Below are 11,314 nucleotides of genomic sequence, written 5' to 3' on the forward strand. Positions count from 1 at the left end.
TGTCAGTGTCTCCTGGACTTGTTCTGAGTAGGGTGGAGTTCTGAGATTGTGTTTTAGTCCTTTGTCTTGTTATATTTGATACCAGATGTAGGAAGCTCAGTCTCCCTGTTCCCTGACAGCTCAGCAAAGGCCGCTAGTGTCCCTAGTTTTCCTGGTGGTCAGGCTTGCTCCTCAGTGTCCGTTGAAATGCAGTGCTTATTCTGGGGTATTCTGGCAGATGGTGACATGTATTTAGTTCTCCCAGGTCTCAGATGTGGACCATGATGCCAGCTGATGGCAGTCTGTCTGATTCACCATCCCCTCACAGTTTAGGGCACACATTTGACCCAGAATCAGGTTGCACTGGTGGCACAATCCAGCACAGTGGACCTGTGTCCCCAGGCAGTTCAGGATACAAGAAAACCCAGACACAAACTGCAGGGTTAAAAGTCTGTGGACCACCTGATTTTGTGTCTTAAGGAAGTTCAGGATGTGCAGAGGAGCCAGATGTGGGCCATAGTGACAGCAATCACAGACTGCCCATGTCTGTGACCTCCAGGAGGTTGGGGCTCAAGCAAAGCCCAAACCTGAACCATGAAGCCAGCAGCTTGTGGTGTGCCTGCTCCAGTACCTCACTGGGTGTTAGGCATGTGCAGAGGGGGCCCAAATGCAAACCTTGATGAGAGCAGTTTGCCGGACTTCTGAGTGAGGATCTCCTGTCTGCTCTGGGTTCACAGAGGGCAGAGACTCCCGTGAGACTCATTTGAAGGCTTCTTTGCCAAGAATCCCCAAAAATTAAAATGTCTATTTCCATGAACTGGTATAAAATAAAACCACTTATTACAATGCCAAATTTAAATAGCTTGCTTTATGAAAAAATATTTTATGAATGGAAACTCTTCATTAACTTTATTTTCTTCACTGATCCTGTTTTCCTTCCCACCCATTGCCATCTTTTAAACCCAGTCTTTTCTGTGGCCCATTATTAAGACTTAGAGGGTTGTGGCAGCATCTTGTGGCTGGTGATGGCTCCACAGCAGTATCCATAATTTGTGAGAGCTAGGACCTCTTTTCCATTCCTCAGTAAATAGTGTCATGACACAGCTTCAGGGGAAATCCCCAGGACCTCATACTGACTTGGAGTCACACAACCTACGATATTTCTTTCAGAAATTTTGAACTTTTTATTTATTTAATGTTATTGCCATGTTTAAAATTTGATATAATTTTTCAGTTTTTGAAAAACAACAGAAATGATCAATACAATCATGTTGTTTTTTTAAAAAGGTAAAACTAACAAACATTTAGCTACACTAATAAAAGGGGAGATACTAAAAGTAAAAATAATAAATCAGATCATTACACAATATATACATGTATAGAATTATGAGACTATGTATAAATTTGTACAATTAAAATCTACAAAACTGTTAAAAAGAAGTGAAAAGGAAACATTACTACTGATGCCATGGGAATAAAAAGGATCAGAGAAGCTACTATAAATTTTATATTCCAACAATTTGAGCAACCTAGAAGAAATGAATGAGTTAATGGGTACATACAACCCATCCAAACTGAAAGATAAAAAATAGAAAAGAAAAACAGACTAAGACATTGTCTCATGCTATAAAATGTCTCCCAGGAATACATGTCTTCACTTCTGAATTATACAAAACATTTAGAGAAGAAATAACACAACTAATTCCCAAACTCTTCCAAAAACTTGAAGAGTGGGGAAAGAATACGCTTAAAGTCATTTTCTGAGGGCAGAATTACCTTGGGACCAAAGCCAGACAAGGGTATTATAAGAAAGGCTAACTGTAGATCAGTGTCCCTCATGAGACAAATGCAAACATCTTCAATAAAAACCCAACACACTTAGTTCAACAACATGTTGCGATGCTCATTCACCCCAACCTAATGAGATTCATCCTGAAATGCAAGTCTTTTAACAAACACAAATGACAAAACTACATGATATCTCTAATAAATGCAGAAAGTCATTTGACAAAATTCAGTATCCTTTTATGATGAAAACTCTCAGCAAATTAGGTACAGAAGTAACGTTCCTCGATGCAATAAAGTTACATGTGACAAACTCATCTAACATCTCATTCAATAATGAAAATTTACAACTGAAAGTTTTTTCTTTAAAAATAGGAAAAAGCAAGAATTGCTATTGTTGCCACATCTAGTCAGCAGAGTCATGGAAGTCTTAGAAATAGTAATTGGGCTAGATAATCAAATAAAATGCATTCAAATCCAGAAAGGAAGAAATAAAGTTGTCATTGTTTGCAGATGACATGATCTTATATGATAAAATATTACCAAGCATCTGTCAAAGAATTAGAATTAATAAAGTATAATTCTACAGATATAGAATCAACATACAAAAATAATATAATTTGCACATACCATCAACTATTCAAAAAGAAATCAATCCTATTTGTCATAGCTTTAAAAGTACTTATACAAATTCAATGAAAGAGATGAATATATATTCTGGAAACTGTAAAATGTTGATAAAGGTAATTGAAGAAGAGAAACAGAATGATGCTGATGATGGGTTGGAAGAACTAATATTGTTATAATGTCTCTATTAATATAAACAGTCTCTAAGTAATATGCTATAAAAATTCAAGTGATAATTCTCCCAGAAATAAAAAACCTTAAGCTTGTATGGACCATATAAGAAACTCTCAATAGCCAATGCAATCACTACAAAAAGAATAAATCTGGAGGCATCACATTACCTGCATTTAAAATATACTAAAATTCATACTGATCAAAAAAGCATGATAAAATATTAGAACATATACTTCCTTTACAGTCACTATATTTACAACAATTTATTACACATTTTATGATGAATGAGAAGAAAGGATTTTCAACCCCCTAAACAGAAATTTTAAGAAGAGGGAAATGCTCATTACCTCGCTGATCACTACACATTATGTGTTAAATCACAATGTACCCAATCAATGTGTATGACTCATACGTGTCAATTAAAAATTTTACAAAATGGTGTGATAGTGGCATAAAAAGGCATATATTATATTGAAACAGAATGGAGGGCCCATCAGTAAATAAACCCACACATATGTTGAAAATTGAGGTTTTACACATCTGCCAAGAATGCACAATAAGGGAAAAGGTAGTCTCTTCAATAAATAGCTCTGCAACAACTGGATAGCTACATGCACAAGAATAAAATTAGACTCCCTCACATTGTGATTATTGCTCAAAATTGATTAAACAGTTAAATCTTAGAGTTAAATTGTGAAACAACTCGATGAAACATATGGGAAAATGTACATGGCATTCTTGTGGGCTGTGATATTTAGATATTGACCTTATAAACCCTCAAACAGACAAATAGGGCAGCATCAAAGTTTTTCTCTGCACTGCAGAGAACAAAATAGAGTGAAGAGACAATAACAGAATAGGAAAAATATTTGCAAACCACACATCTGATAAGCTGTTAATATCCACAATGTGTAAACAACTCAGCAAATAGTTATGGGGGAAAAGGAACGCTTCTACACTGTTGGTGATGTTCAGTAGTATAGGCACCATGAAAATGAGTATTACAATTTTTGAAAAAATTAAAAATAGAGACATCATTTGATCCAGCTGTAGAACTTCTCAGTTTACTCCTGGAAGAATTAAAGTAAGCATTCTATAGAGATGCCTGCATACCCATGTTTACCACAGCTCAGTGCCTAATAGGTAATCTGTGAGAATCGCCTCGACACTCATCAGCAGATGAATGGAGAAGACAATGTGTGTGTACAAGAGAATGTTACCTAGCCATGAGGAAGAATAAATTATGTCGTGTGCTGGAAAATGCACGGAACTGGAGATCATCATGTCAGGAAAAGTAAAGCAGACTCAGAGGGTCAAATAACATGTTTTCTCTCATATGTGGAATCTAAAAAAATAATTGGAGAAATAAAAGGGATAAATGCCAGGAAAGGAAGGAAGAGTCTTAGTGTTAAGGAAGGGGTGGGGAGGAGGAGGAGTGCAATAGGAAGGAGCAAACAGTCAAAGTATGTTATAGGCGTGTGCTAAATACCCGAATTAAATCCTCTATTCTCCACAACCAATATGCACCAGTAAAACCTTTAAAAAGAAGTCAACACTCCACAATAAAGATGATGTTATGCTATTTCAGTAGAAAGAAATGTTCAAAAGATATGGCAATCTGAATCTGTCTCCTTAAGCTTCACAATGCTGCAAACATTAGTATTTCCTCAGGTTTGCTTTTGTATATAAACATTAGAAACCTCAAGACTGAAGAAAAAATGGATGTGGAGAAAAAGGGTCACTTAAAATGTGTTTAAATTGGTAAGACTGTTGTAGAAAATAGTATGGAATTCTCTCAAAAATTAAAAATAAAGCTACCATACTATCTAACCATCATAGCACTGGCTACACATCTCAAGGAGATGAAGTCAGAATGTCAAAGTGGTACATACACACCCATGTTCATGGGGCATTATTCCTCAGTTAGAGCATGGAACCAACCCTAAAGCCCACCAGTGGATGAATTGGTGGAGAAAATGTGACACATATACAAAACATGAAGGAAATCCTGTGATTTGTGACAACATAGATGCAGCTGGAGTAGATGATGTTAAATTCAGTAAGCTAGGTATAGAAATACAACTTCTGACAAGAAAAGAAATACAAATTCTGCAATGGTCTCACATGGAATCTACAAAGTTGATGTCATAAAAGTAAATATTAAAATGCAGCTTACAAGGTGCTGGGGGGAGGGAGGATGGGTGATTGTCAAAAGATGGAAGGTTCATTACGTTTTGAAAGGTGTAATAAATTCAAGAGCTCTATTGTACACCGTGTGAATTATAGTGAATGATGGTGCACTGCACTTTTGAAAATTGCTAAGGAAGTAGATTTTTTTATTTTAAAGATAAAAGGAGGGAAACATTAACAGACATAGAACATTTTACAACATATCACAAGCACAATACAGACAATACAGAGTTACAAACAAAGTAGTAGGGAATTAACAATGGTTGTATTACATATTGATATCTTCAAAGTGGCTTGCTAAAATGTGGAAGCAACCCAAATGTTCATCCACCGAGAATTGGATAAGAAAATTGTGGTACTTTTATATAATGGAATATTACTCAGCTACAAAGAAAGATAAACTCGAGGCCTTTATATTTAAATGGTCACAACTAGAGACCATACTCATAAGTGAAATAAATCAAACATACATGTGCAAGCACCGCATTGTGTCACTAGTGTAAAACTTGAAAGAGTTAATTTAAACTCGGAGGTATGATAGACACTGTGAAATGATAGGAAACCACTGAAGAGTAAAGGGCTTCTGGGATGTGGGAAAAGAGAAGGGAACGAAGGAGAAATTTTGTATGTATGTATATACAGGATAGATAACATGGTTGTTCTTCTGTCTTCTATTTCTATGCTGAAAGAAACTGTCAATGAGTCTTTGGTTGACCAGTATTGCATGTCTATATCTGTTTTCATAAGGAAGTAGATTTTTAAGAGTTCTCATCATGTGAAAATTTTAAGCATATGAGGTATTGTGGAAGTCAATTATCTCAATATATCCAGTCTGTACATTGGACTTGTACTTGTCCAGGACAAGTTTCAAAACAGCATGTTAGGCACAATACACATATAGATTAAAAAATTTCACTTAAAAAGTAAAATTTAACAAACCTTGAACTTTCCCAACCTCATCTTTTGAGCCTCTGATAAAACAGGTGCCTGTGGGATGCTGAAGTGATCATGTCATATGTTAATGTTAGTGCTCAAAGGAGTGTTTTCCCTTTACTGAAAAAATGATTTTCTTACTTATTGTTTCACTCAGTCAACAAAAACCACATGTACTTAGTTGTAGTGTTTTCTCTATCTGTGTGGAATACTCAGGTTTCTAGACATATTGCAATATTTTGGAAACTCCTATAATGTATCCTTGCTTCAAGTCTTGTGCTGTATTATATTTTCAAGCACCCATATTTTTACAATGAGTTTGTTTCTTTATTTTAAAAAATTTTCCATGTACTTGTCATTTTGTGCCCAAATTTTTAAGGTACAGTCTGTTCAAAACACAAAGGAAAGCTTATTCTGTATTATTTTTGAAGACAACAATATTTGTTTTTGCTGTCTTAACCCATCCTACCTCTCCATTATAAAGAGACAGGAAGCTTCATGACATAGATTAGTTTGCTAAGCTGATCTAGAGGAGTAACTAGGTGAAAAATAGATCAGTGGCTCACATCTCTTGATTCATGTGAAAAATCAGCGGGTGGTCACCAGTCAGATGCTGAGGCCCATATCACAGACTGTCTAACTCTCCAGGCCTGAAATGGGCCCAGAACTGCTATTCTAAGTGAAGGTCACAACTGACTAATGCAAGTGATCAGCGAGCCACTATGTGAAAATACTAATACAGATGGAAGACTTCACACAGTTGGAAGATTAAAAGAGAAATTAACAGCAAAAGGCAAAAAAATAATGGTGGCAAATTTACTTGATTCTTCATAATCTGTCACCCTCCCCATTCCTTTAACCAGGGAATGCTTCTGAGGAGAGAATGCCCTGTGTGTGGGTAGTGCTCTGGGTTCAAAGGGAGTAGACACCAAGTGTGCTTTTTCTCAATGGGCATACCTCCTGCTCCTCATCCGAATATCATCTACAGCAATTGCACAGCAATCCCAGGACAGAGTGAGGAAATAAATTTTCATGTATCTTCTGCAGTGTGATTCTATTAGTTGAGTATTTGAAGGTCTCACAGAGGTTAGTATTTAACTGCAAAATATCTTTTTGGTGCATCTCTGCATTTCTTTCAACTCACCATGATAATTGTGTTGTGACACCGCCTCACCAACTTTTTCAGTGAACTGAGAACTTCCTTGTTTCTGAAACTATAGGCAAGTGGGTTTAGGAAAGGAGTGAGGACCGTTCCAAATAGAAACAAACCCTGATTCAGCTTTGGAGTCCTGGCAGAGCCAGGTCTCATGTAGATAAACATCCCAGGGCCAAAATAGAGCCCCACAACACAGAGGTGAGAGGAGCAGGTGGCCAGCGCCTTGCTCCTGGCTTCTGGGGAGCTCATTTGGAGCACCGTCAGGAAGATGACAACATAGGAAGACAAAATGAGTGACAAGGGCAGCAGCAGAACAAGGATGCTGGTCACCACCACTGCCTTCTCATAGACTGAGATGTCCTCACAGACTATCCTGAGGACTGCCATGACTTCACAGAAGAAGTGGGGGATCTCTCTGGGGCCACAGATGTGAAAGTGTAAGGTGAAGACAGTGTGGCCCAGGGACGTGAGCGCCCCTCCAGCCCATGCCATGGCAGTCATCTGCAGGCAAACACTGGGGCTGACTATGACTGTGTACCGGAGGGGTTTACAAATGGCCACGTAGCGGTCGAAGCACATGAACGTTATGAGCATGCATTCTGCAATAGCTACGGTCAGAGAGAAGAAAATCTGGGCCCCACAAGCCAGGAATGAGATGTTCCGCCAACCAGAAAAAAAGTTGGTGAGCATCTTGGGGATGATGCTGGAGGCCAACGTCAGATCCATTACAGAGAGCTGACTGAGCAAGAAGTACATGGGGGTGTGCAGACGGGAGTCCAGCCAGATGAGGAGGATCAGGAGCGTATTGCCAGTGCAGGCGGCTGTGTAGATCAGGAAGATGATGGGGACCAGCACTGTGATGTGTCTGAGCTCTGGGAAGAAGCCCAGGAGTGTGAAGTCAGTGGCTTCTGTCTCATTTCCTCTAAGCATGGCTGTGAAGACAGTGGATGGAAAACGATACAAGAGATGTCAGAGGTCAAGCACCTTGCTATTAAAGCTTGTGATGGAACAAGGCTGTGATGACAATGGGAAATATAAAAAATATTCGTTCATGATCATTTGAGTCAATTCTTAATAATTTTCTTTTGTAATTCTAGTCCATGTGCTAATGCATTTTAGAACCACAGAATGTATGTTATAATATACCATTAAATTTGCTGTTTAAAATATTTCTATATGTTACTACAACTTTTTAACAATTATAATTTCTTAACACTACAAAATGTGCTGTTGATTTGATATTCCACAATCTCCATTCGCACATTATTCAGTTTTTATTATTTTTGAAAATGATACTGGTTCCATTTTCAATTCCTCAGTGATTTCTTTCATAAGATATTTCCAAAAATACTTCAGGTCATATATTATATACTTTATGTGGCCAGAAATATAACACTGTGAATTTAATATATGGAAGGATTTAAAACATTTAAAAATATTTCTTATTTACACAGACCTCCCCATGCTCTGGTTTCTCTTCAGATCATATAAATCTTTCACCTTTTACACGGACCTCCTGGCCAGAGGCATTAAAATCTAAGGGGAAGTACAGTAAGCCATTAGGGTTGCTCACTGTGTTTTACACATTACAGTCTTGTTTTGTTTTGTTTTTTACCGGGAATCAAATTCACGATGTTGCGCTTGCCAGGCAGGTGCTGTGCCGCTAAGCTAAATCCCCAGCCCCTCACATTACAGTCTCGAAGCTGTTAATCTAATTTGCCTAGTGTTCTACCTGAGGAAAACATTCTTTTTATTGACATGGTCTATAATAAATTTAGATTGTTAGTAATGGAGAAAGTTGTCTTTTTCTATGACCTTATAAAGTTCCTGCTATTGAAAAATTCATATAAACCTCAGCGCCTAGTTAAAGCAGTTATGTGTATAACAAGCATAGGGAAAAATTTCAGGGCTTCTTTCCTCCAGGATTACATTGTCCTCAGGTTTCCTTAGCTCTATACAAAGTATGATTGCAGACTATGTTGAATGTTCACATTTTTAAAAAGTTTATTATAGTAAAAGACAGTTTAGTAACAGTTTTATTATAGTAAAACTCAAAATAGACCCCCTCACTTCAAGCACACCCATCCCTTCCTCTTACCACTTTCTGAGGCAGTTCTAGAAGTCATCTCCTGTGAGTGTCTTTAGTTGCCCTGTTCCTGAACTGATGCAAAACATTTTCCGTTCATGGTCATTTTGACTTTGCAGAAGAGCCAAAAGTCCCACCCTGCCAGGTCCAATGAATAAGGTGGGTGAGGACACATGTAATGTTTCCATAGAGCTACTTTCCATTAGATGGGACTTGGCAGTCATATTCACTGTATTTTTTAATAATATCTCTTAAGGACACTTAGGAAAGAGGACTTCCAGAATGACCTTAGAAAGTGGCAATAATGTGAAATGTACTTGAAGGGAGCTGGTGCATTTTGAGGGGAATTACTAACAATGTGTCTTACTATAATGCATTTTAAAAATTTAAATATTTAAATATACTTTGATCACATCTTGCATAATCACCTTGGTGGTACTTATAAAACCATTTAAAAGGTATGCAGGTTCTTGACGAGTTTATAACAAGAGATAACACACCCATCTTCTCCTAAGGCATATATATCCTCAGTACAAGGACCTCACAAGAACAGCAAGAAGAAAGGACAATTGTAAGGAAGTTGCAGCCATGAAAATAATTTCAGAAATTCTGAAAATAGAGAAATTTACTACAATAACATATGTAAAAAAACCTATAGACTGAATTTAAGAAAGATGTACCTTAGAGTGTTTATAAAGTTAGCTAAACAGCTTAAAGGGGAAAACAGAGCCTTTGAATAGTTATCAAAAAATTGATAAATTTTATCCCAAACATGATTTTAAAATACTCCAAGGAAACCAGTAGTAGAATATGATGCTCTGGCATCCTAGTCTCACATCCTAGTCTTGACACCCCATGACACTCATTTCATCCTGAAGTCATTAAAATCTAATTATTAATGGCTCGGCTATCCTACTCTCTTTGCAAAGGCATGTGTATGCATGTACGTGCCAACATCAATAACAAGACACAAGTTTTCTTCGTACAAAGACTCAGTGCCTTCTTCCCCTCAGTAAGAGTGAAAAGTGATCTCAAGTGTTTGGTAGTTGTTCACTTCCCCAATTCTTGTGCTGTTTTGGTTTTAACCCAGTACTTCCATCCAGACTCTTGATTTAAATTCGTTAACCAAAATAGAGGTTGATTTTGAATCTGGAAATTGTGGTGGCAAAAAAGGTATAAGTACACTCTCCATTTACAGTCATTAAAGAGGCATACACTTCTCATAGACACCAGCAGACCACTCTGGGCTGACACTGCCGTGAGTCACCAATCTATACATACCAGCCTTTAGTGGAACACTATATTATTATCAGTTCCTGATCAAGGGATTATGTACTGATCATGTCTATAACATGTTACTGAATGTCTGACTGACTTGAGGAGCTTTCTTACTTGAGGTGTGGAGATGGAGTTAAGATTTTAAGATGGTTGATCTCATAGACATTAAAAGCAGAACTATGGTTTCCCAAGGCTGAGAAGGGTGAGGGGGCAGTGGAGTAGTGAGAGGTTAGCTAAGGGGACAAAGGTTCCAGTTAGATGGAAGAAATAAGTTCTAGTGATCTGCAGTACAGCAGAACGGCCATGATTAATGACTTACTGTGTATTACAAAATAACTACACAGGAGGACTTAGTTCCTAACACAAAGAAATGTAAATGCCTGTGGTAACAAGTACCTTGATTACTTTTTGTTGTCACACATTGTGTACAAGTAACTGAAATTTCACACCTTACCCCACACATATGTATAGCCATTACATGTTATTTAAAAACAATTTTAACGAGAAAATTGTCCAGCTTGCATCTGTTCTTTCCTTCCTTAATGTGAGTCTAGGTGGAGCTGATGGGATTTCTGTGCCTGAATTAAAGTCATTAGATGGAGAGATATGAGATTGCAGTGTGGCCAGACCTTTGAAAATTGTTTAACTTTGCAGTTTAACTGTTATGTTATGCAGCTTCCCAATCAACCTTCATTTCTACTTCCAATGCTGCTTTCCAAGGCTTTTAGTGTCTTGATATTGGCTGGGTTCTGTTATTATAAAACGTCATTTGAAGCTCTCTTCACCACGGTCTAGATTGAAACGTCAGTGTCATCACTGAATTGGGTGATGGACAGTAGCATCTGCTTCAACCACTAGACCAAGAGGTTAATGCTGGAAGGAACTGTCTTTGCTTGACAGAGCTTTCAGACTTTGAATCCAGTGCCCTGACTGAGTTAGTAGCTTTTAGCACAAAACTTAGACTTGAAGGCAATGATTTCTTTTTATATCATTGGCTTCAAAGCACTGCCCAACATTTTGTCTCAGTGGTGTACAGGAAGAGATTCCACGTTATTATGTTCATTTAAGAAATGATTCAAGAAGGTGCACCCAACTTTGTCTACTCA

At 37.6% G+C, this 11,314-nt stretch overlaps 1 protein-coding gene across 1 annotated transcript in view; it reads right to left on the reverse strand.

Moving 5' to 3' along the window:
* Window positions 1-11,314, reverse strand: part of LOC102010059 (olfactory receptor 2M5-like) — a 43,307-nt gene that overhangs the window by 22,156 nt on the left and 9,837 nt on the right. The window contains exon 2 of the mRNA XM_013512879.1: window positions 6,833-7,776. Coding sequence (XP_013368333.1) covers window positions 6,833-7,776 — 944 coding nt within the window. The remainder of the gene's footprint in view (window positions 1-6,832; window positions 7,777-11,314) is intronic.

The sequence above is a fragment of the Chinchilla lanigera genome, unplaced genomic scaffold (genome assembly GCF_000276665.1).
Source record: "Chinchilla lanigera isolate Chin_1 unplaced genomic scaffold, ChiLan1.0 scaffold00017, whole genome shotgun sequence".
Classification (NCBI taxonomy): domain Eukaryota; kingdom Metazoa; phylum Chordata; class Mammalia; order Rodentia; family Chinchillidae; genus Chinchilla; species Chinchilla lanigera.